The sequence below is a fragment of the Danio rerio genome, chromosome 7 (genome assembly GCF_052040795.2).
Source record: "Danio rerio strain M-AB ecotype USA chromosome 7, GRCz13ab, whole genome shotgun sequence".
In the NCBI taxonomy this organism is placed as follows: Eukaryota; Metazoa; Chordata; class Actinopteri; order Cypriniformes; family Danionidae; genus Danio; species Danio rerio.
In genome coordinates this window covers 6,918,344-6,945,042 of record NC_141027.1, presented here as the reverse complement: position 1 = coordinate 6,945,042, position 26,699 = coordinate 6,918,344, and the positions used below count along the sequence as shown (strand labels likewise).

The window sequence follows — 26,699 nt, the reverse complement described above, 5'->3', positions numbered from 1 at the left end:
GACATGAATGAATTCCCTGAATGAAAGAGCCAAACTGCAGTTAAAGTCCACCATTTAATAATTTGGCAAATAATTCGACTACAGATGTCCATGTAAACACAGTCACTTTGTCCCCTGTTGGGTGTGTGTTTTGACTCTGAAATTCAGCTTGCCAAATAGACACTCCCACACCAAGCCTCTTTTGTTTCTCCAACACTCCCCCCTAAACAAAGCTGGACACGCCCACTTTTCTGACTTTTTCCAAAGTAGAGGTGTGAAAACACCCAGCTGAAAAGAGGGGGTTTCATGGCCCTTTAAGAATTGTAGGACAATATGTATGGCATGTATGAAATGTGTCATTACTGTTGAAACCTTGGTTTGATATATTTAACATCAATATTTAATTTCAATATCGCATAAAAGATTCGCGAATAAAGCAGCGTTTCCATCCAATGAGTCAAAACTTCAATCACCGTCTGGTTCGGCTCAGCTGCCAAAACCAACCACCGTAGATCACAGCGAATAGTCCAGACTGATGATCGAATCACTGGCACCACCCTTCCTGCACTTCAAGAACTGTACTCTTCCAGAGTGAGTAAAAGGGCTCGCAAAATCCCTCTGGACGAATCGCACCCAGCACACTACCTGTTCGAACTGTTACTGTCTGGTCGGCGCTTCAGAGCACCAAGCACAAAAATATTCCCCTACTGTGCAATAAATATGTGCAATACTTTCTCATACGCACTGTTACACAGCACCTTGTATCAATATACAATGCAATACTTTCTACATTCGCATTTGTACACAGCACCGTATAACCTGTATATTTATAACAAATCTGGACTAACTGCATCTCTGTTTAATGTTTATCGTCTTTTTTTCTCATATTTGTTTTGTGTTATCACTTTGAGTACACTGGAAGCTTCTGTAGCCAAAACAAATTCCTTGTGTGTGTGTGTGTGTGAAGCACAATTGGCAATAAAACTTATTCTGAAAGTGAAAATCATCACTTTCTTATTAACTGCCGTCAAATGTAAAAAGCAACAATTTTATTCAATTTTGAACTTACTTAATAAATGACCTGCACCTCGGAAGACAATGCCAACAGGCAATGAAAGCGTGGCGGTGTTTGAAGGCATGAGATGAAGATGCTCTTGACAATTCTGGAGGTCATTAATATAACACTAATACAACATTTCGGATGTTTTACAATGTTGTCAGCCTGCTGGTTTGTCCATTCCTACACATTTTTATCATCACTTTCTTTAATGCACATACTGGAATTTGTTTGGTAAAAGCATTTCCATCGTAGTTTATGCGAATTTATTTGTGCATAAAATCAAATAATAAAAAAAAATCTAATATAAAGTTTATCCTACTCAGTTATGCTCATGTTTTTTATGCACATTTTCAAAATGTTTTGCCATTTCCATTAACTTTTTTATGCGCATATCCAAAATGGTGGATTGATGGATGGAAACAGCTACTGTTATGTAAATGCACCTTTAGATTAGCACAGTTATAAGGTCTGCAACTGCCAAATTACACTGCTACTGCTATATAAAAATGTCTCATGAAATAATAATAATTACACAAAACAACTTTTATAAGCAGCCATTAACTTACTAAAACTTTGGTTCAAACTATGGCTGAATTACAAATTGCATACTTTCATATTAAATAGTACGCTTAAAACTACTTCTGGTGAGATTCTGAAGTGTGCATGCGATGCACGCTACGCTATCCCATGATGCCCCACGAGAGAATTCATGAATGGGAGTGAAGCGACGCAACTGACGCAGATAGGTCATGTGATCATGACAAATGGCAAATTTAGGACGTCAGAGTTCCATTTATACTACGCACACTTATAATGTATAGAACAGGGGTTCTCAACTGGTTTGGCTCAACTGGTAGGACCCACATTTTTACATATTCATCAGGTCGCGACCCAAATTTTTAGGAACTATAATACAATTTTAGGAATTATAATTAATTTGTATTTATATGTTAACACACACAAGTACTGACAGATAAATCATAAGAAATTCACAGACTTACAAAGAAACAATATTTTATTGCTGTCATTAACCAAAATGGATCAAATTATGAAAATATTACAAACGAAAAACGACAAATACTGTTAACAGTGGTTAGGGTAAGGAAAGATTCAGTTACCATGAAATAAACTGAACTGTTAATAAAACATGTTGTCTGGTTTCTAAATGTCGTTTTAATTTAGAAGGTTTCATGTTGTCTTGTGAGAGCACCTCACTACATATGACACACTGAGACTAAGTCTTTTTTTGTCATCAAAATATGTACGTCCATACTTTACATATTCGGGGTTGCACTTGCGCTTCGACATATTTGTTGCTTAAGTTAAATGAAATTTCACATGTCAAACGGTAAGGTTGTCGCGCACGCATTTCAAAATAAAAGTCTAGTATAAGCAAAATAGATTAAACTTTTGTTGTTTTTTAGACCACACACTCCGCGACCCAATAAAAATGTTCCCACGACCCACTTTTGGGTCGCGACCCACCAGTTAAGAAACACTGGTATAGAACATATAGTAAATTTAGGGTGCTTTCACACCTGTGAATCGATTCAGTTGTTCCAAAACAGAGATTACAAATGTTACATTGTTGCTCTTTGCTCTTGGTGTGGTTCGCTTTCACACTGTAAAGTTTCTAGTCGGACCAAAAGAGCTAAAGCAAGTCACGTGTGAGTAAACTCTCCTCACATTGGTCAGAAAGTCAGGGTTTATTTTGCAGAGTCTCGCTCAGCTGTCAGGGGGGGTGGTGGTTTGTTGGTGTTTGACAAGGTGCGCGCGACGTCTGAAGAGTGAGGAGAGATGCGGTGGGGAGGGGTGAAAAGGGTTGCGCGACGTATTTGAGGACCGGGAGGGAGGCACGAGATCACTCATTTGCGGGCATCAAGGAGACTCCCAAAACTTCCCACCCTACTCATAATTCTCTCTTCATATAGCCGTATGTCTATTATATATCCATAATACACTGTGATATAACCGGGCTCAAATTGTATCGCTTTCTCGCTACAATCGATCTGCTCCAGAGTTCATTTCAATCGAGCCAAGACCACCTCATTCAAGCGATCTTTGAGCGATTAATTTGGTGCGGATCCTAGCGCGATTGCTGGTTTCACATATGCCAAACGAACTGCGCTAACTGGGCAATGAGACAGGTTCCGAAACAAAAGCGTAGGTGTGAAAGCACCCTTAAATTCAAATGCAGCCTACAACTAAGTAAATGAGTACAACATGGCATATACTGTTGTTGTATTGGTTTATTGCAGTAAGCATGCGATGCCAAACAGTGTTCATGCAGAAGCTGGTGTAGGAGAGTACACTTTACCAGTTGCAAGGTTTTGCAAATATACACACACATTAACAAAGCATGCATATATTCAAAGGTGATTAAAAAAAAGCATTACGAGCAGCTCATATCCTATCACCTGCAATGGAAATTATTCTTAATTCGTTAATCAGTGATAAAACTACTTGCAAAAGTACTGGAGGTTTCTTTTTACTCAGTGGGGATTACGTTTACAGAGAGAGTTTGAAAACAGAAGGAAAAACAAAAGAAAATGTTGGAGCTTTCTAACATTAGAAGTTGAGTTATTGTCTGAGAGGGGTGACAATATCAAGGGAGAAGGAAGTCGAGGAGGACATTCTGTTATCCATGGAATTTGTGGAGCTTTGCATCTAGACAAAGGGACTTGGGAAAAGGAGGCTGAAAGAGGTGAGGGTTTGTATAAATATTGCAGAACTGATATACTGAATGGAAGGTTGCTCTCAGACACCTGCCACTGACATCATTATCACCACAGGCATCACACAAATGTCAACCACAAAAACCTGCATGTCAAAGATCTTCATACCACTGGCAAGGGGAGGATCATCTCTGGATAACGGGTATCTTATTTCAGGTAATGCACAGTTTTCCTCCAGAATAAGATCTCAAATTTAGTCTTCATTTATTTCTACATGTTAATCAGACTACGGACTTATTTTTATCCACAGCAAGTTTGTGACGATGCATGTGAAGACGTAACATGTATGTGCATGTTTTGGTAAAGTAGAACTGTCTATCATATGTGGATGTAAGGTCATGAACAACAGCACCTCCTGCTGAGATAAACCACACTTCACTATATGCGCCCTCTGGAGGAGAGGTCCTGTAAGTATCCCCTAGGTGTTTTCCCCCCACAGCTGAAGCCATTTGTTTAACAGGACATTCCTTTATGGCAGTGTTTCAAAGCCCTGTTCCTGGAGGCACACCAACACTACACATTGGGTGTGTCTTAATATTTGGACCTAGTCAGGGCACTGATCGGGGAGTCAGTAGTTTTAAGTGCTTTCTCAATTGCAAAATTCTTCAAGTGCACTGAAACATTCGCTTCCTAAAAAGTCCCACAATGCACTTTGAAAATCAGGGAGCATTTATGCTCACCAGGTGCCTTTAATGGAAGTTCGGAAGCGCAAAAAATGAATCATGTTAACCAAATCATCAAACATAATAACAAACAAGAAGTTTTTCCTAGATGTTATTTATCAAGATTTAACATTAACAAACACAGCTAGATGGGTTAAGAACAATCTAGCCAACATTTATAATTGTTTAACGGCTGAATAGTTGAGATTATATGAAACAATCAAAGTATTTAGCTATGATGTACTTTTTTAATACGTGAAGGCTCCTACACACAGGACGTTTTTAGTTTGTGTTTATCTGCAGCGTTTTACGAGACGTTTTTCAGTGTTCAAACTCAAGCGCTTTTCACTGGCGTCAAGCAGAAGACTATGCTAAATCACTCTTTTGACGTTAGATGGCGCTGCACAACTTTAAGCTTCTGACATCCGCTTATGACACTGAAGAAGAGGAGGAGAGGAAGTTCGCACTCTAGCGATGAAGAAATGATTATTGTTCACAGAGCAATAAGCAGCTCCACGTTCATATCTCTTCGGGGCATCTTTTTCAATGTGCGCTCGCATTGACAGTTTTGTGCTTGAGCGCCTCTAAGTGCTGTTTACATTAATTTCAGCAGCTTCGTGCACGTGAGCAAAAGTGCCGATCTGATTGGTGGAGAAGGTTTTGACGCTGCGCATCAAAACAAAAAAATGAGCATGAGGCGTTTTTTTTTTAAATGATGCTTTTGCGCCTGGCATTTTGCGCGTTGGTGTGCACAATCACATTGACGCCCTTTATTTAGTTACGAGGCGTTAAACGTCGACAGAAAACGCGAGCAAAAAACGTCTCGGTGTGCACGGGCCTTAAGGAAACCAAGCTCATCGGTGTTCTTACCAGAACCCTTACTAGTGTACAAAACCTACTGATCCACGACTTCGGTAGTTGACTGAGACACACCCATTTTCAAGCTCTTCCTAGTCAAACACATTTGAAACAACTCATCAAAACAATTGACAAGACTCTGAAACTTGGAGATTAATTGGTCATATAAGAGAGACATACACAATGTGTTCTGTTGCTGTGCCTTCAGGTACAGGATTGGGAAACACTGTATGTAATCTAACCAGGTAAGCCAACTTAATCTGCGCCTCCTACTTATCCTACATTTACCATTTCAAACACAAACATCATATCAGACTCTCATTTGAACAGGTAGCACCTTTCAGATTAACCCATGCCCCTGAATCTAATCTCAGTCAAACAAAAACATTTTGGTAAACAATAGCCCCTTTCACACAGTGATACCGGTAAATTTCTGGAAAATTTCAGGAACTTCTTTACCGGTAAATTCAAAAAAGCGCTGTTCACACAGGTGAGGACGTTACGGAAATTTTCCGTAAAAGAGCATTCACACATCCATTCCAAAATACCGGTAAATTCTGACATCATTCACCACAAATGAGCTTTAAACGGCTGCGCTTGTATTTGTAAACATTTGACTAAATTACAAACTCTGTGGATGATCAATATTGTGAACAACTTTCGCAGGATCACTTTCGCATGTCGAGATGTTCATAATATGTGCATGTGCAGGCGCTCACAGGCTGTTTCACAGGCACACGCAAAGCTTGAAGGTAAACAAACAACGGCTTATCATAAGCATCTCATCGATGATTATTTACACAGTTGGCATTAAGAAGAACATATAAACGTGATCTGACTAACTTCTAGCAGCTAAATGTGTCTGGAAAAATATTCAAAGGCTTTTATTCTCACAAACCGCGCGGACGTAAATGCGTCTGACTGTTGTGATTGGCTAAAGCAGACGTCTCACGTCAGCCCGTTCTAGACGTGCACGCGCTTATTACGGCAATCTTCCTTCTGCATTCACACAGCGCAGCATTCCAGCAAATTGCCGGTAATGTTACAACTTCTCTTTCCGGAAAATAGCCAGAATGAATTTACCGGTGTTTTCAAAAAGGACCTGTCCACATATACAAGCTTTGTCTGTATGTGTGAAAGGGGCTAATGACTCTATTGATTATTCTATCCTTGTTTTTTTTTTTTTTTTTTTTTTTTTTTTTGTGAAACTCAATCTAGGAAATGAGAAAGTTTCTAAAAATAACAATTTAAAAATTAAAGCACTCAAAAATAAGAGTTTCTTGTGTCACTGAGTCCAAATGAGAGTCTTGCAAATAATTTTTGGCTAGTAGTGTCTTGGGTTCAGTCGCAGAGCTTTTAGGGATGCGTTCAAGCAGTGGTTAACACTGAACAACTAGCACTGGGGATGCGACGAGGGCGGCGGTGAGCTGGGCGTTAACGGCGAGTAGACTCGAAGAAGCCTGGGGGAAGGGGTTAAATCAAATAAACAAACAAAAAGGCACATGGAAGGGGGGCCAGGTGAGATCGGCGGTACTGGAGGAACCCTCAAGGAACGTCCAAATCTGTCAAGTCCTAGACACTCACTCACCTTTTATCAACCGGTCTTACTTACATTTGACATTAATTTAAAGGAAGAGTACACTTTAAAAAAAGAAAATAGGCTAATTTTACAACTCCCATAGAGTTAATCCTTTATTTTTTATTATTTTTGAAACCTTTAAGCAGATCTCTGTCTGGTGGGAGCACTTTTAGCTTAGATAAGCATAGGTCATTGAATCAGATTAGATCATTAGCATTTTGCTCAGAGTTTTTTTTAATATATTTTTTCAATTTAAAGCTGTAACTTTTTTGTTGTTTTATCATGTACTAAGGAAAATGAAAATCCTCATCCGGGCATAATAATCAATGAACTTTGCTGTACAGCAGAAGCCATGTTATTATACTGCACCGGAAAATTGGCTTATTTAGTACGCAATGTAACTACAATAAATAAAATTATCTAAACCACAGGTGTCAAAATCAGTTCCTGGATTTCCCGCAGCTCTGCACAGTTTAGCTTAAACCCTACTTAAACACACCTGATCAAATTAAATGAGTGATTCAGGCTTGTTTGAAACCTACAGGTAAGTGTGTTGAAGCAGGGTTGGAACTAAACTGTGCAGGGCTGCAAAGAGCTAGCTTCGACACCTGTGATCTAAACTCTTTGGTCGCAGGACGCCAATAGTCCAATCCGATTTAATGATCTATGCTAAGCTAGAAGTAAACAAATTCAAAAACTACAAAACTAACTCTAGGTGAGTTGTAAAGTTAGCATTCATTTAAAGTCTTAGATATATACATTAGATGTCGCCTGGCCTATTGTTGTCTATTGGACGGAATGCGTCAATAGCGCCGCCATCTTGGTACAGGGTAGCGCTTCTTTGAAATGAATGCGGGACCAAGGTTAAGTGGAGGACTGTGGCCAACCAAAGCCAGAGATATACACATATATCTATGATCGGGAGTTTTCCTGGATGTTAGTATGTAATTTTTTTTTTCTAATTACGAAAATTATAATTTTCCATCTCTCTTCTACATTGATGGATCAGTGACCGCACGCGCATTCCTGACAAAAAGCTTGTGTTTGTGTGTACAGAAATGTACTATTCAACCAACCCTTTTAAATTTGATATAATCATGTCCTGAAACACTCCTCTTCTCCTGCTTTCACTTCTCATACTGACGGAGGGAGCGATTCGTTTGTGAATGAATCCCCGAACGACTCTTTCACTAACGTTAGCCGACAATAATACAAGTTTCTGGCAGCGCAGCATCTCATTGTCGTATTTATTTTGCATTGTTTGCTGATTTTATTCAACAAAACTAGCATAAGCCGAGTGTTTAGTGCGAGTTGGTTATGGTGAATGCAGTAAGTGACTGTTATCATCATTAGCACAAAAGCTCAGAACATACAAAAACAGAAAAAAACTTAATAGTACCTATGAAGTGTTCTGCCTTTGTGCTTTGTTTTCTTTGTTTGCTCGTTACTACACTCGTACACAGCGCTAAATTCCAGCATCTTCACGTAATAACACTGTCTTGACTAGTGCGGTTGAATGACATTTGTCCTAGGAGCACTGTACCAATGTGGCGGCGCTATTGACGCATGCTCAGGGTCCCTATGCGATATCTAGTGTATATATATTTATGATTTAAAGTGCTCTTTCATTCACTGACCAACCACAACAGTGCCATTCACTCATTTACATTGGGAAACACGATCACCACATTCTCTCCAAAGCTAAACCAACAGATCAGTTATCACAGCACCAAGCACCCACCCATTACCAAGAACACTAACCACAAAAGCAGACCGTCACCCCTGCCACCCCCCTTTTTGGCAGATAATGGCATAACACTGGTGTTTTAGAGAACCCCATTGGCTATTGTGACGAGAAGTGAGGAATCTACAAGAGGGGTAGGGTGGTGAGGAGAAATAGAGCAGATACACGGTCAGGCGCAAACGCTATCAGGGAGGACGACAGGTAGAAAGGGGGCGAGGCACAGTGCGTTTACCTGAATGGCGTGAGAGAGGGCTTCCTGTGCATTGCGCGACGCTAACTTTCTTCCCCCCAAACCAGCACTGCGCACGGTCTCCACAGTTCCATAGGGACCTAGTTCAGTTGGAACAGTCACATCAGACAAGTATGTTCGTTTTGGGGGTTGGAAAGAAAATAAAGGAAACATGCACAATGGAAGCAAAAGCCAGCGAAGCCTTTTGGGAGATAACTTGAATTTACATTCGTATCCTTATCATTTACAAATATCAGAATATGCCCCCGATGCTAACACATAAACCTTTGTCAATACGCTTGCATCATAGAAGCATGTGAAGAAATAGCCATTGTACCTGTTAAAGAAGTTGCATGGGGACTATGTTAAAAAAAAAAAGTACCAAAAGCTGGGTTGAAGATTTTGCTGCTCCCGGGGAAGGGGTTTGGTATGGTGTGTGCAGCTGGGGGAGGGGGATAGAGTGGGGTTGCCCCCAGACTTACCCCATCCATAGAGACAGGGGTGAGATTGGGATCAGTCTCTAGTCCTTTAGCTTCTTTTCAGGGCTCCGATTCATACGAGTCTGGTCGTTTCACAAAGGAAAAACAATCATGAAACATTCAGAAGGCAAGAACAGCTAAAAGCTCCAAGCATAAGCTCTCGAGATTCCTCTTTAACATAATCAGGCAGGCTCTTTAATTGAAGGCTTGTTCTAGTTGGTAAAGATCATGTACAGATCTTTAAGTCTTCTCGTTCGAGAACACTTGCGGCAATAAAAGTTACTGTGATAGAAACAACAGACATGAATGTCGATGCAAACACATTTTTCTAAAGATCACATTCACACACTGGCATCCTCAGCACATATGTGCGAACAGGGGCATGATGACAAACGGATGAAATACTGTCACTAAATGAGAGGCAGATGCAAAGAGAGATGGAGAGAAATGCAGTGAGGGTCATCTATGAGGTTGCAGCAGCGAAATGAGCAGGAAGACTGAAAGAAACTGATAGGAATCTCCCAATTCATTTAATCCCAAATCACAGCACCACATAATATACAGCACTTCCGCGTAGCCTTAATTCCAGTTTCACATTGTAAGACTACAAAATAGAGCAAAACTTTAATACATTTCACTACTAAGGCATAAGAATCGTAGGCCACTCATGATTTTGGCTGTTTTTCTAGATATATATATTAAAAAAAAGAGAAGTTTGGCTATAAACAATCACTGTGGAAAAAGCCACAAGAAAGAACACGTCGTCCCTCTTGCAGGTGTAAACAAAAGTAAAAAATTAAAAGAAGTACGTCTCTATGGATACTTGAGTCCCTTGTCACGGTTTATAAAAACATGATAGCATTAATAAAAAGACATGTTTAAAAAAAAAAACAGATTCTACAATGCATCATGGCAGTTAAGTTGGCGAGCATGAAGACGCTCCCATAAGACAGATCCCAGCTGACTAGCTACACCTTCCTCTGCTTGGTTGTTTCCCAAATAATCGCCATATCTATGGAAGTAGCTACATTAAAGTAGGAGGGGAGAGAGTCACAGTGTCTTTCAGCTTTCGGGATGGGTGGACAGGGATGAAGGGTGGGGGTTAGAGGTCATCACTAAAAGTTTCTCCCGTCTGACGTGTGAGGGATGTGTATGCATGTGCGTGTGGATCGAGGTTGCTTCCCTGTGCACGTGTACACGTGTGCGTTCCTGTCAGGACAACCAATGGAAAGCGTACACGCTACACCACAGTCCCAGAGAAAAACAAGAAACACACACAAAAGACATGTAAAAAAATACTGTCCAACCCTGGTCCTACACTTCACACACCTTTGGAGTAAACATACATTCAACTTATGCTTTTGAAGTCGTAACTAAAATAACGTGTAAACTGGTTAAGTTTATAGAACTCTATCGTCGAGCAGTATTTAAAAAAAAATATCAAGTCCAGTATTCATTATATAGACTACAAACACTTAGGAATATAAAAAGTTACAAAGCATCATCATGGCTAGGTGCCTAACCTACCCCCCCACCCCACCTTCAAAACTAATCGGCGATGGATTGAAGGTTTCTTTAAAACAGACGATGTGTTACTATGTTGGTTAAGTGTGCAGGAATGAGAGCATGCAGTTTCCCTTTTCAGCCCTGACTGACTGGTGTGTGTGTGTGATCAGAACCAAGGTTAGAGACTCCAGTCTGTAGTTAAAACCGACACGGCCACCGTCTTAAACCCAAGCACACACACACACACACGTCATAAACAAACACCTGTGGATTCTTTCTGACACACGCACACACACACACACTTGCAGCACAAGGAAAGGAGAGGCAGAGAGGACGTGGAGCACACTATCGGAAGGGTGTTTCAGGGGTGTGTAGGGCGAGTTCGGGGCGGCGGAGGAGGGGCTCCTTGTGCGACGGCGGAATCGGCGGTGGCTCATACACGCGGGGTGTTGCCATGGCGATGGCGGCAGCGGCAGGCACGGGGGCGGCGGGCAGCACTGGCCTGAGCGAGTCGAGCGTCGCCACCTGCTGAGCTGACACACCGGGCAGAGATTGCAGCGCGGACATGGCCGCGAGTGCGCTGTGAGCGGGGTACGCGTACTGGTACTGAGGATACTGCTGCAGCTGCTGGTACTGCTGGTAGTACTCCGCATAGTATCTGGGGGAAACGGGAGAGGAAAACACACATGCACATCCACGCAGACAAGAGACAGAAATCACATAGACATGCATGAACAGACGCATGTGTACACCATTGGACAGGGAAACAAACAAAACACGGAAACACATTTTCACACACAAACAAACACACAGACACACACCACGTCACCACTGTAAATTGGTACCACGACAGCCAGTATTTGTAATTTTAATGTGATCATTTATTGTTGCTGCATCCCAATTTGCCACCTAGCACTACATCATAAAAGTATATGCTTCTATTGTGAAAAACAATGTATAAAGTTGAGCATGCAAGCTTTGGAACATACTACTTGCTTATTACCGAACGTGCTTTTACATTCCAAAAACGCAAGGCGGAGCACACTTCTTTTTTGTTGAGAAAAAAAAAAGACGTGTGGCACCATTTATGTCGCTAGGCAATGACTGAATCAGCAGCGTATTGTGCGCGAGCACTGCTGTTGATATTGTTATAATTGTAATGTTTAATAATATTGTGATATTTAAGATTTGTAAAGTAATACAGCTAACTTGAAACAGGGACCACTAGTCTCTCCTCCATCTCCATAGTCATCTTGACAACACAAACTCTGCAGGCACCTCAACAGAAACCCTGCCTCTGCTTTCATTTAATTGGACAATGAAAATGAGATGAGACTGACGTAACGCTTTTTGCTAGGGGTGTCAAAATTAATTGTTTCTTCGGTGCACCGCGATGCAGACAATTTAATATTGGTACAGTAATAGATCCTATAGGTTATGTATCATTTATGTCATGCGCGCTATGTTGCGGTAGAAAACTATAGTGAGGGAGGCAAGCATGAGTAATAAAAACACAAAAACTTTGCACAATTCCCTGCGTGTGTGTTTGCTAGACAATCTTTCACTGTTACAGCTGAAGCCCCTATGTCACTTCTGGAGAAAATGAAAGTAAACTCCATTTCTCTCTCTTGACGTGTGACGTTTCCTCTCCTCTCGGCTGTTGTAGCGATTCTTGTGGATCCAGACAAAAGCGCATCGTCAAAGCGGGTTTTGTCTATCATGGATCAGCCGTCACCGCTACCATTTATCAATGTTACTAACAGGTGAACAGCGCCAGCACACCAGAGCCAATCGCAGCCCTTTCTGTTGAGCGTGTGACCAATCATAGGTGTTTAACAACTTGCTCAACAACGATCAAAAAGCAAGTGGGATACATTTGTTTATTTGCTATAAATGCTCATGTTGTTCTGTGTATGTACTTGAGTTTTGTTTGATGCAGTGTTTTGTTTCAGCAGGTTAAATTAAAGGTACAGTTCATATATCTGACCGCTTGTATTGAACGACAAGATTGTATTGCGAATACATTTAAAAGTATTTAAAAATTATATATTTTAATAAGAACTGTTGCGCTGTGAAGTAAAATATAAAATTGTGTATGGAAAACATCGTCAATGCACTGTGATTCACCAAGATATTAAATTGAAATGAATTGATAGCATGATAATCGTAACCGAAACAAACCAGGAGACCAGTGTAGGTTCACACCTCTACTTTTTGCTGGGCGCTTGGGTTCACCAGGGGCCGATCACAGTGAACATGTTTTTTTGGCTTTTTTAATGGTTTACAAACGGCCGAGAACATTTTGCGTGCTGCTTATGTGCCCTGCGAACCTCGTGCTTTAACCGCCTGCCACACCTTGCATTTTAGCTGTTGCGTGCCATGTGCTCACAGTTGAAAAAAGTAAACTCTGAACGGAAAAAAAACTATTTACGTCAGTCTCGTCTGTTTTAATCTCCAATCAAATGAAAGCAGAGGCGGGGTTTCCGTTAAGGTGCCTGCAGTATTTGTGTTGTCAAGACAACTACCGATACTTTTGAAGATAGAGGAGAGACTAATGGTTGCTGTATTGAGTGTTCCCGATGCTATATGACTCACAAATTATGAATATCACAATATTATTACATTTTAAAATCATATTAATATCAACAGTAACACTCGAGCACAATACACAGCTGATTTAGTCATTTCCTAGTGACATAAAAAGCGCACTCCGCTTATTATTTTATTGTCAACAAAAAAGGCAGTATGGTGCGCCTCGTGTTTTTAAAACAAAAAAGCAAGTTCTATGTGATCGGCCCCAAAGTAAACTATTCAAAACATCCGCCTCTCAATGCAAAAAAGCACGTTTGGTCTGATCAGCCCCTAAAGCATTGTTATTTTGCTTAGTTATGTGCCTTGTCAATCATTCTATCCACTTTTTTTTTCATATTTAATTTCCTACCATATTGGAGCAAAAGGTTAATCTTGTCATTCATGGGTCTTCCTTGCAGAGAAATCTCAGGCATTTGCATAATTATGCATTTGGAAGTTAATGACCAAACACGTTTTTATAAAAGTTTACGTTGTAGCTGATATAACACAAAAACGTGAAATAAATTATAATAATTTAGCCTGACATGTTTACCATTGCAAAAATATTTTAAATGGTTCTTCAAATAAAATATATTGTTTAAAAAGTATTTTTTTAAGCCAGACATTTAAAAAGGATTTATTTTAGAGGAGTGATATCGTGAATATCGTGAAACTGTTATATTTCTATCCAAGGTTATCATACCATCAGAATCTTATCCCAGGCCATGGCTAGTTTGTAATTCTAATCAAATTGTTTTTTTTATTCAATTGTGGCCAATATTAGCCATCAAGAGTATGCACAGATCTAAACTTCAGACCAAACAGACCCTCCATGTACCTTTGGAATACTCATTTGAACTTGGCTGGGTGATGCTGCAAAAATGCAATCTCGATAATTATTTTCTATATTGAATGATAGCGATATATATTTTGAAATTAGTTGTTAATGCTTCCAGATTTAAAAAGAGTACACCGACAATGACTGAAGCCACAAAAATTAGAGGGTCCATTAAGGGCGTACTCACACTATGTACAGTTGCCTTGAACCAGGCCAAAGCACGCTTGCCCCCCTTCCCGTCATCCCAGACAGCCCGCACTCACATTACATTCGGGCCTGAGCACGCTTACGTCATCGATGATGCACTGTTCAGTAAGAGCGTGCGCTCAGCACAGTGGAGATTTCTTTAGTTATATCGTTTTAGTTGTTTGGGATGCAGTGACACGCAGTTAAATATTTCCCCGAACAGATCCGCCACTTTTGACGCTCATAAACAATCATAAAGCCCTCGTGCTGCAGGAATTAGGAGGTGTGCTGAAGGTGCAACTGTCGTGCAGTGCGGGGTTTGCGTCTTTAATAAACTATGACAGTTTGCATTCACTTAACATTAAGAATGATTAATAAATCCATATGAAGCAGTCCCGTAACAGTCAACGTCTCGCTTTCAGTTTCGGGCTCAGGCGCGTTGTGCACTCACACTACAAACGAACCGCGCCAAAGCCCAAGTGAACCGCGCTCAAGCACACCTTTTTCAACCGGGCCAAGGCCGGCCATGTGAACTGTGCCTGAGCCCGATTCAGAGCACTCACACTTCTCAAAAGATCCTGGAAACAGGCCTGGGCACGGTTCAGATAGCATAGTGCGAGTACGCCCTAAATGGCATAACATATTTTCAGCCCATACATTTTTGGTGGCCGAAAATCCGGTACATTTCTAATGAACACATACTATATGATTTTGGGACTCATTTTATGAGCAAATTGGGATGCAGCATGTGTGTGTTTTATTCCAGTTGACTCACCTGGCTACAGGGTCGTCCTCCTGTGCGGCGGCTTCTTCGCGGCCCGCTGGTGTAGGCAACAGGGCTCTGCGCTTGGCCCGCTGATATATAAACGGTTTCATGACGGGGTCTGGCAGTAGAGGCGCAGATCTTCTTAGAGGACTCCGGTCCCTCTCTCCAGACTTTGAGCTGGCCTGTTGCTGTTCTGCAAGCACTTGCTGTCCTTGTGCAAAGTAGTGCGCCCTTGCTGCCTCAAAGATAGCTGCTGGGTCAGCAGCCCCCAGAGCCCCATAAGCTGGGGTTGCACTGTAGAGAGCCGGTGCTACCGTATACGCTGGGTTAACGGCAGCGGCGCCAGCCGGTACCTCCATACTTGGTGCTGCAGTTAGGAAAACTGGATTTCCTACTGCTTGTGTGTAAACCTGTGGATAGACATATGGTAATATTTAATAATTCAATATATGGTGATATCGCGGTAAAAGCCTTAGCATATGCTTAATTGGCAGCAAGGAATATGCTGAAGCTTTCATCACAATATATGGTATTAGACCAGATTAATCTTTAGCAACTAATCGCAACAAGAAAATGTGATCCTACCAGAAAGCCTACCTGTGGACCATATGCAGCAGCAGCAGCTGCTGCCGCCGCGACCGCACCGCTGGTCATCTGCCCGTACAGCGCAGGGTTAACGGAGCCATAGGCTTGCGCCGCAGCTGCAGCCGCACTACTGTTCAGCGCTTGATTTGCAACCGACCCACCGTAGAGCTGATTGGCAACCGCTGTCCCGTACACTTGACTAGCTAGCGCTCCATAGACTGCTGGTGCCACGGCAGCTCCACCTTCTGCCCGTGCACCGGCAGCTGTAAGTCCAGTCAGAGCAGCGTAGGTGGGGTCAAAGGTGGAGGTGTTGTAGACTGAATTGTGGACGCTCTGTTGTACCTGCAGTGGAAGGCCGGCAGCAGCAGCAGCGGCAGCTGCTAACACAGCAGCTTGGCTTTGGTACTGCTCCAGGGTGGGTTTACCAGCTGGACATTCACCTGCATAGTGACCCTGTTTACCGCAGCTTACACATGGGATTTTCCCAGTGGGAGTCTGCTTGCTTGGCTGAACTTTTGAGAGCTCCACCGATAGCGGTCGTCCTTTGAAGGATGTCCCGTGCAGTGCTTCAATAGCCTGTAGTGCATCTTCCTTGTTCTCCATGTGTACAAAGGCATAACCTGTGGAAAAATAACATACTACTTTATTATTATTTTATAACTCAGGGTTCCTACATTTTCATGAACAGCTTATTCAAGGTGTTTAAGGACTTTTTAAAGCATTATTAATTTTAAATCAAGTGCCTCTGTAATTCATACCTCAACATATGTAACACCATGAAAGTCTTTACTGTACTTAATATTTCATCATTCATTTTCTTGTCGGCTTAGTCCCTTTATTAATCCGAGGTTGCCACAGCGGAATGAACCGCCAACTTATCCAGCAAGTTTTTATGCAGCGGATGCCGTTCCAGCTGCAACCCATCTCTGGGAAACATTCACCCACACATACACTCATTCACTACGGACAATTTAGCCTACCAAATTCACCTGTACCGCATGTCTTTGGACTGTGGGGGAAACCGGAGCACCCGGAGGAAACCCACGAGAACGCGGGGAGAACATGCAAACTCCACACAGAAACGCCAACTGAGCCGAGGTTCGAACCAGCGACCTTCTTGCTGTGAGGCGATAGCACTACCTACTGCGCCACTGCATCGCCCACTTAATATTTCACTTACACTAAAAAATTTCATGTTCAATGCAGTTGACACGATACTGGAATTCAGTACTAATGCGTACTGAAAATTTGTAGATTTAGTAAAAACACTAATTTTTCACTAACAATTGAGCGCTGTTGACCGCTGATTTGCCAGTTAAAATAAAAAATAAAAAATCCACTGTTTGTCTTTTATGCTATTCAGGAGCCACGTGCACCCACTGACAGGTTAAATCTGCTACTCTCCCGATCTCATTCAAGTTCAGGTTGCTTTGTTGGCATGACATTTTGTAGAGTATTGCCAAAGCATTTTAGATGTATAAAATATGCAACCTACTGATATCATCAAATTAATAAAATATACAGCAACTGAGAAATAAAGAAAAGAAAAAAATTAATAAAAGCAATCTCTAAAAATGTAAATAGTTACAAGAATAAATCGTGTAGACCCATTTCTTATGGTGTACAAATATTCTGCAGCCAATTTAGATTTGATTTCGTCCTCTCCAAGTATTTAGTCAAGTTTTTCTGAGTCGTTTACACTAAATAATTATTTATTTATTGTCGCTCTGTAACTGGTGAATTCACATGCTGAATCCTGCATGTTCTGCTTTTATGAATGAGGCAGCGGCCGCAAGTAAACATGGCGACAACCATCTCACTTTATAGATCACGATCAAGTTTATGTGAACTGGTAAAACTTCTGTTTGAGATTATATCTCATTAACATTATTTTTCTTAACCATTTCGCAAACATTTTAACTTGTTTTAAGCAAGCAATCACTTAATTTTGAGGTGTTTTTTTTTCAGAAAACAAGACAATTTCTTATGTTATTTCATGTGTCTAGTATATACAGTTGAAGTCAGAATTATTAGCCCCCCTTTTGATTTTTTTTTCTCTTTTAAATATTTCCCAAATGATTTTTAACAAAGCAAGGAAATTTTCACAATATGTCTGATAATATTTTTTCTTCTAGAAAAAGTTTTATTTGTTTTATTTCGGCTACAATGAAGGCAGTTATTAATTTTTTAAAAACCATTTTTGGGACAAAATTATTATTATTTATTATTTTTTTCAATAGCCTACAGAACAAACCATTGTTATACAATAACTTGCCTAATTACCCTAACCTGCCTAGTTCACCTTATTAACCCAGTTAAGCCTTTAAATGTCACTTTAAGCTGTATAGAAGTGTCTTGAAAATATCTAGTCAAATATTATTTAATGTCATCATGGCAAAGATAAAATAAATCAGTTATTAGAAATGAGTTATTAAAACTATTATGATTAGAAATGTGCTGAAACAATCTTCCCTCTGTTAAACAGAAATTGGGGGAAAAATAAACAAGGCCCTAATAATTGAGGGGTGCTAATAATTCTGACTTCAACTGTAACTTGATTAAAATATTTAGATATTTGGATTAAAAACAGGACAAAACTACTTAGTTTTTTTATTTAATTATTATTATTATTGTTGTTGTTATTATAACAGCTCAGGGATGAGCTTTTTTGAATAAATGCTTGGAAATTAATGTTTTTTTTATCAAATTCATCGATTAATCAGAAAAATAACTGACAGATTAATCGTTTATAAAAATAATCATTAGTTGCAGCCCTAATTCAGGTGCAGTAACTGAAAAATAAAAAATTACAAATATTTCAATAAAACTCATTGTTATTAAAGTTACAATTCATTATGCCTGAATGCTTTTGCATCATGATCATGATACAGTCGACAGGCTTTAAAAATGCATGCAAATGACAAAATAATGCAGACTCAACATTGCATATTATTGCGATGTGTATTGACATTGACATCACATTGCAATACCGATGCTAAAACAAAATATTGTGCTTTATTAAGATTGTAGAGAAATGTAGAGTAGTAGGAGAAACTACCTGATACTCTCGTACCTTTCACTTTATCGCACTCCAAAACTTTTCCAAAGGTCTGAAACAGCTCCTGGAGGTCTTCGGTTGTGCACATGCTGCTCAGATTACCCACAAACACCTTGGTTGAGTGTAGTGGACGTCCTCGGGACTCCTCCACCACCAGGTTACGGCCTTTAAACTCGCGGCCATTAAGCTCCCGGATGGCCCGCTCAGCAGCGCCCTCTCCCTGCAGGTGTACGAAAGCGAACTGCCGCAACACGCTGCAGCTCACCACCTGTCCATATGACTCAAAAATGGCAGAAAGTTCTTCTTGTGTGGTGTCCAAGGCCAGATTCCCTACGAAGAGCTTAACCGTGTGGCCCTTATCCATTGTGCTGAAACAAGTGGAAAAAACATTTAGATCACAATCAAGTTGAGCTTTATTGTCATTCCCGCTACAAAGAGTGGAACGAAAAGAGCGCTTTAAAGCTGCAATTCATCAGTGGATTGCTTGATTGTCGGCTTATAGACAAACCAGCTGATAGACGGGGCTTTAAAATGCTCCAGTGTCCCCGTATCTGTGGTTACACTGAGTAAACATCGGTGAGTTTGGTGAACTGATGACCTTCACAGTAGGGCTGGGCGATAAGGGAAAAAAAAAAAATCTAGGTTTTTTCATAAATTTTGACTGATTCACGATTTTTTAAATTGTGTGACTAGTCAACTTAAAACATTACAACAACATGACTGAAGTAACACTCTCTTTATAAGTAACTTGAAAAACCATCTGGTTAAGGAACATTGTGTTTTTAATGGCCATGTCATACAAAAATCGGTCAAGGTGTAAATAAATGTAAAACAAATTCACGAGTTAAATATCGTTGCAGAAGATTTGAATAAAGTGTAAATATTGCAGTTGCAGGAATACAGAAGTAGTTTTTGCAAGTTTTGCTGAACTGTTACGAATTAAATTAAAAATCCTTAATCAAAAAGAGATGTAACCAAAAACGTAACAAAATAACAGGGATTAAAAATATAATCCCTGGTGCCCCCGCGCTCTCTCTCCCCAAAATATACCAAAAACACAACCACTAAGAATTAACAAGAAAATATGATTTATTTACAGAAATAAGGAGCAAAAATAACATCAGGAAGGGTTCAGCCAAAATAAATGACAATAAACCAAGCTAACTAAATTAGATTAAACTTCCCTAGAAAACAAATAAAATAAAATACAGAAAACTTACCTCCCTACTAACAAACACAGGAGAAAATGAAAATAACAAATAAGGCACCAAACCTCCCTACATGCTCCAACCCCGACAGGGAGACAAACCGGGTTTCAATCGCCGGTTAAAAATTTAACACAACGGCATCTCAATATACAAGCAAACACTCATGGAATCACGTTCTCCACTGAGTACAAGCGGATTGGCCATCAGCTCGGCTTTGACTTTGTCTTCTGATTGAATGACCGGTTGTAAAGCTGCTGCCTTTTTCTTAAAAAGATACAGCGGAAGAAAAGGACTGAACATTAAAACTGTAAAGCCTAATTTCACCCAATGCATAAAGTTGTGGACATATAGCAGGAGCAAATACAAGTACCAGATGTGTGTCTAATATAAAATATTTATTCTATCTTTCTTTTTCCCCCTTTTGAATACTGATCATTTGATGCGCTTTGCAGCTCTCTCTCTGTATTATGCTGCCGGACTGCATATCTGGGTTTCAACTAGGTCCGGTAAATGACGTCATGGGGGCGGGTGCTTTCACTTTTCACTTCTACCTACAGCTGCTCACCTCTGCTCGAGTTCAAACCAAACTAGGATCAGCGCGGTTTTTCACATGACAGGTTTTTACGTCCTTCATACATGTTGAGAGACCGAGTTTATCGACTTGATAAGGGAATGTCTCGACAATCCACTCAGACGTGACTTAGTAAAGCGTGAAGTCATGTAGGATTTTACTTGTTGCATTAGTCTGAATGTAAATCCCCTCGTCAGGCAGCGCTGCAGTAGTGTGAGAGAGTGGACCAAAGAGCGTTTGATGCAAGGGTATTAAGAAAGGAAAAATACACAACTTAAGACAATCGTGTACAATGCTTGTATTTGTTGTAGTTGCACCAGCTCTGCAATGCATACCCACAACTTCATGCATTGCAGTCTCTGTGTTTAGTCCATCACTACCATGATTGAAACCCAGATAGGCAGTCAGTCAGAGTAATACAGAGAGTGAACCACAGCGCATTAGGGCAATTATATTGTAGCGAATATTTTTATTACAAAAAAAAAGAAAAAAAATCACGATACCTCGATTTAATATAAAATTAAATTCTCTTAAAACGTAAATTCGAATTAATCGTAATTTAAAAAAAAAAAAATATATAATAATAATAATCGCCCAGCCCTACTTAACGGCCAATCACAGTCATTTTTGTTGAGCACTTGAACACAATGGGAAATCAGCACTGTTTAAGAATGTGCTCAAATATTACCGGAAAATGGATGTTTTTAAAGTCACAGTATCGTAACAAGCCTACGCTACACTATGCTGCTGTTTATTTAAAACCTCTTAAACATTTCCATGTTTTATATATATATATATATATATATATATATATATATATATATATATATATATATATATATATATATATATAATTACTAGAAAATCACAAAATAAAAAATTATAGATAAAATCTTAAACTTTTAACAATCCAAACACACTGCAAACAATTTTACATCAGTAAAACACTGAAGATACCCTACATTAGGGTTGAAACAGCAAATGTTTTTGCCATTTAAAGTGCAAAGAACGAATAATTCTAAGGCCTTAAAAACCTTCACATTTAGATTGTGTTACATTTTTCAGATTGTTCAGGGTAATGAGCTTACGAACTGTCAAAAACTATGCTCGTTACCATTTTTGATTGTGCATCAAAATCGCAGCTTTATGATTTTGAAAAATCGTGATTTTGGTTTAGAAACGCTTCATCGTTCAGCTCTATTTTAAGCCTATACTAACAAATTGGAGCAGTAATCTAACTATACATATACTATAAATACAGAACTAAACACATAACCTAACAGACTATACAAGTACTTTTACATATAAAGTCTTAGGTTGTGTGTATAGTTAAGTATTTACAGTACATGGATAGTTAGTAGTTACTTATGTCCAGGGTAGGCATGGGACGTTTCAAGGTTTACTACAGTTTGGATTTGTCAAGGTTCTGAAACTGTTAAAATTTTCTGTTATAACTACAGTATTTGCAAGTTGTTGTTTTTTTATGTGTTTTTTTCTGACCGTTTTATTTAGTTTTGTAGGGAAACCGTATCTCCAGTATTAAAGGCCATCCACATTAAAAGCTATGAGTCCACAATTCATTAGTGAAAAACAAATGACTTACACACACCAACATCCAAGCATGCTCTGGACCTAAAAAGTACAGTGGCTTACTTCATATCTAAAAAGAAAGATCTCCAAAGATTCCTTTTTTAAGTTGTAAAGAAATCTGTGTTTTGAAACTAATGAAGACAGCAAAAGTCAATGATTTGTTTTTAATTATTTGGCCTGACATGTTTACTGCACCAAAATATTTAAAATGTTTCTTAAAATATGGAAAAAGTTGTGGTTTTTACCCAGACACTTAAAAAGAAAATATTTGAGAGGAGTAATCACATTACCGTGAAATTACCGTTAGAAACCTATACTGGCCCATGCCTAGTCCAGGTGCAGACAGAATCTGTGCACATTCTTTGCTATTACTGTGCAGAATTTTGTATCAAAAATAAAAAGTAAAGTTTTTATTGAAGGCTTGGAATGCAAATCTAATTAAATTAAAAACTTTTTTGATCAAGTAAAACTGAAAAACTATGCTTAAGATTTTATAAATGTAAATTAGACATTAGGGCTGCACAATATATCATTTTACTATCAATATCACAATGTGCGCATCCGCAATAGTCACATTGCAAAGATATGCAAATATCTACATTTCTTAGCAAAAACAAGATTATTTCACTGACCCCGCTGGTAGAAAATTTAGCTTGTTTTAATTAAAATCTCTTAATTGTGACTTATTTCTTCTGACGGTGGAAACAAAACAATTTTTTTCTTGCTCTAAATATTTTGTAATATTTGATCTAGAAACAAGACAAAAAGTAAGAAAAGCATTTTTTTCTATTGTGGTTATTTAATTTCTGAACCTGGATACTGTTAAACTCCCCGAAAAACTATCTTGTGAAATGATATTCATGTCGCAATATTTATTGCCGAAAAATAAAATATCGCAATATCAGATTTCTCCAATATCGTGGTATATTTCACACACCGTTTATCGCCTGTACAGGTATGAAAGTTCAGATGTGGCCAAGATGTTACAACACTATGATGGTCTATAGGTGTAGCACTTAATAGTTACATACAAGTTACTATACAAATTTATAAAAAATGAATACCAAGCAATCCCTTGTGTAAAAAAAAAAAAGTTACCATGGTACAGAGATATCAAAAGATAAATACGAGTACTCTGAAAAATAAGATATGGTAGTGGTGAATGATTAACAATCAAGAGTGTTGTAAAATACTGAGGTGCGTGGTACATGGTGACACCATGATTTCTTTTGCTAGTATTGTTTTATATGAATCAGGGAAAGGGAATCAGGCTCTGGGAGAGGGAATAATGGCTATATTGTTGTTCCTGAGTGAAACACAACATAATGTGATCAATCTATGGTCACTATTCAATTATTATATCATCATGTTTTTCATAAATATAGACAAAAAGTAGGTACTTTTTGATAAGTAATCACTTAAAAACGTTGATGGGTAATTCTTTAACTACAGGCAGTCAGGCACTTTTATGTCCTTTAATCATATCCAAAAAATATATATAATTCTGTTCAAATTTCTCGTTTTTTTGTCAAACTAACAATAAAACCTATTTTTTTTTAATTACTAGCTTTCTATTATATTTTTTTCATATTAAATATATATCCTTTTAGGTGTCAAAATCACTGTTTTCACCATGTCGCACACCCAGTTTTAAACTTCAAAAATGAAAATAACATGTTAAAATATTATTTATCTGGCGTCTATTAATGTATTTTAACTAAGCATTAGTAAAATAAGTTAAAATTTTTATAGTTGTTAATGTGACACTATTATCAATATTATTTTTTATACAAAATATAGCTGTGGCACAGTATCTGTGTCATTTCCACAACACTGTAATGTCACTTTAAAAAGTTTGTGTGAAAGATTATTATTATTATAGGCGATTTCTATGAAAATGAACAGTGCCATCTGAGAACATGTTCAAGATGGAGAATTTACATTTTAACAACACTTGAAGAAAAATCAAGATAAATATTGCTTGATAAGGAAATGCATTTATTCTATGTCATTTCCAAACATGTTGTACCTTCAAAGATGTTTATAAAAACCAAACAAAATTAAGGTAAATAAGAGTGTTTTGTATACATGATAGGCTAGTATCAATTCAAAGCTAATCGGTGAAATGTGTTTCCACACATTTAAAAAATATATATTTTAAAAGTTCTCCTCACACATTATAAGTGTATTCACAGTGTATATGTTCATGCGCTATTTAATATACAAATTCAGTTTATTTACTTTCTAATAAGCTCTTAACCACATTAATATTAAGTTTTAGAGTGTGACTAATGTATATGCAAATGTATCATTATTGTATATGAGCAATTCCAGCACTATGGATGTGACATTTGCAGTAAAATATCAAACGTAAAATCACAGAGAAAGTTTATGTTAACATCATTATATTGAAACATTTGTTTATACTTTCCAGAACAACTAATCACAGAACTATGGGAGCAGAAAAATATCAATCTGTAAACTTCTTTTATGTTGTAAATGAGGAAAATAAACATGCGTTATGGATGTGACCAAAAAAGTCTGCGGGTTTAAAGTGTACAATATACTTTGTGTTTCTTTTGGGTTGTGCAGTTTAATTCACAAACTTTCTACAATGATCATCAAAAGGGTAACAGTCGGCTGTCTATAGAACAAAAAGGATTGATTTTATTTTACATTTTTGCTTTTATAATGAAAAAGCTTCGTTATGGATGTGACATCTCTCCGTTATGGATGTGACAGAATTGCCACTTGTGTGACTTTTGTAAATTAAATAAAATAGTTTGAAAACACAGACAGAAACATTTTTGAGTATTTTTTTAAAGCACTGTAAAATACAAGCCTACACAAAAAATGCAAAAACGACTTCGCTGTTTTGGCGAATACATTAATTTTTTCATGGCAAGGTTGACATTTGCACGGAATATTGTGGAAAGATTGGTCAAACTAGATACAAAAATGATCTTAGACAATGTTTGACTGCTATAATTGCCTAAAAGCTTTATATTGACATGTGGTGGAAAGGACATTTGTTCATTTCACGATGGAAAATAATGTTAAATATGAACAATTTCTCTTCTTATCCAAGTTTGTCCTCTTACAGGTCTTAAAAGTAGACAAATTGTTTAAACTTATGAGGCGATGTTACGTTAATTTTGAACAAGTTTTTTTATACTCAACTTGAAAAGGCTAAAAGCGCCCGTAGTTTAAGGATTGTCTTATAATAATTAAATCAGACATGCTTGACTTTTCACACTGTTTATCGCTTGATTGTTAGTAGGAAGGTTTGTGATTTCAGACAAAGCCAAAGTGATACAATCTTAAGATCTCAAGACTATGAGTGTTACAGTTAACTTTAAAAACATACTTAATAGCGTTTAATGTTTATTAGAAACAGTTATACAGACCTATAATAGTTATATAATCGTTTTCCCCAACGTGAAAACAACATAACGTGTTCATTCTATGATTTTCTTACAATTCACAAACAAAAGGAAGTCATCATCATCATCATCATGCTGTCAATAAACAAACAAAATACACGTCATGCTAATTCAATTTTAACATTAGCACATAACATAACAACACACATTAATGAACGAATATGGCACAAAAACAGGCAAAGATCGCGATGAAACATTTATTTAAGGTGTAAATAAGAATGTGTTACTTGAAGCCATAAAAAGCAATCTGGTGACGCAGAGTAAACACGCTCACTTCCTCAATGTAGCAGCTCGTGTGTTATTAGCACACACATCACGCTAAATCACGAATGCTTTCTGCTAATCCTTAGGAAATCTCATTTAAGTGAGAATTTGGGTGTGAAGATGTGCTGAAACGCTGACTAGCCGTTCACTATGTAGCCTTTCAATGTTAGCATCAACAACAGCGGTTATTAAATGTAACGTTTCTGGCACCAGATGTTTACAAAACACTTCCCATGCTAAACAATCGACACTATCAGTGTTTGTTGGCGTTTTATAACCATGTATTCATTAAATATTGGCTATCATTCCTTCCACCCCCCTTAAAAATCCTTGAATGACTCATTTTGTGAGCATTTTTTGGGTGTCCCCCGCGCCCCCTCAAACCCTCCGCGGTTTTCTCTATTAAATCACACCGCGAGATCCGCATTATCATCCCGTTCTTCGCCGGATATTGCTAGCTATCGATGCCATAAGACGAATTAACGAATCGATTTAAGGATTAATGTATATAAACAGGAAAAAAAATCTTCCATCTTACCTAGGCGGTGCGGGGTTTCAAAATGGTCGGTCCACTTCCGTTCTTCAGAATCGCTCATTCTTTTGCATGCTGATGCGCGCGCCCATACTGAAGGGTCTAGTCTGCTGTGTTTTCAAGTTAAACTACAACAAATTGTTCACTTATAGTAATGTACTTGGTCAAAAATTATAAAGAAATGTAAAAGTATACTTGCAAGGAGTCTTAAAGTACAATGGAAATAAAAATAAATCACAACGTTTATCTTACTATG

At 38.5% G+C, this 26,699-nt stretch overlaps 1 protein-coding gene and 1 long non-coding RNA gene across 5 annotated transcripts; one reads left to right on the top strand and one right to left on the bottom strand.

Moving 5' to 3' along the window:
• Window positions 1-6,505: 6,505 nt before the first annotated feature.
• Window positions 6,506-10,216, top strand: LOC147843007 (uncharacterized). Its single transcript, XR_015495331.1, has 2 exons — window positions 6,506-7,696; window positions 8,468-10,216. It is a non-coding gene; the product is annotated as an uncharacterized LOC147843007 (long non-coding RNA).
• rbm14b (RNA binding motif protein 14b) lies at window positions 9,834-26,485 on the bottom strand. 4 transcript variants are annotated; one of them, XM_087259032.1, is made up of 5 exons: window positions 26,450-26,485; window positions 18,836-19,203; window positions 15,778-16,397; window positions 15,202-15,602; window positions 9,834-11,489 (listed from the first exon to the last, which is right to left on the bottom strand). In XM_087259032.1, the coding sequence occupies exons 2-5, from the start codon at window positions 19,197-19,199 to the stop codon at window positions 11,177-11,179; spliced, it is 1,698 nt and encodes a 565-aa protein (XP_087115158.1). In that variant the 5' UTR covers window positions 19,200-19,203; window positions 26,450-26,485; the 3' UTR covers window positions 9,834-11,176.
• Between the last annotated feature and the right edge of the window lie 214 nt (window positions 26,486-26,699).

What these genes read in the sequence shown, in the direction of transcription:
- rbm14b (XM_087259032.1), bottom strand. Translation starts at nt 19,199, where the DNA reads ATGGATAAGGGCCACACGGTTAAGCTCTTCGTAGGGAATCTGGCCTTG. An exon ending in GTCCACAGGTAGGCTTTCTG is followed by an intron (nt 15,603 to 15,777) that starts GTAGGATCACAT and finishes GTCTATCCACAG; the next exon opens with GTTTACACACAAGCAGTAGG. An exon ending in GAGGACGACCCTGTAGCCAG is followed by an intron (nt 11,490 to 15,201) that starts GTGAGTCAACTG and finishes CGTTTCCCCCAG; the next exon opens with ATACTATGCGGAGTACTACC.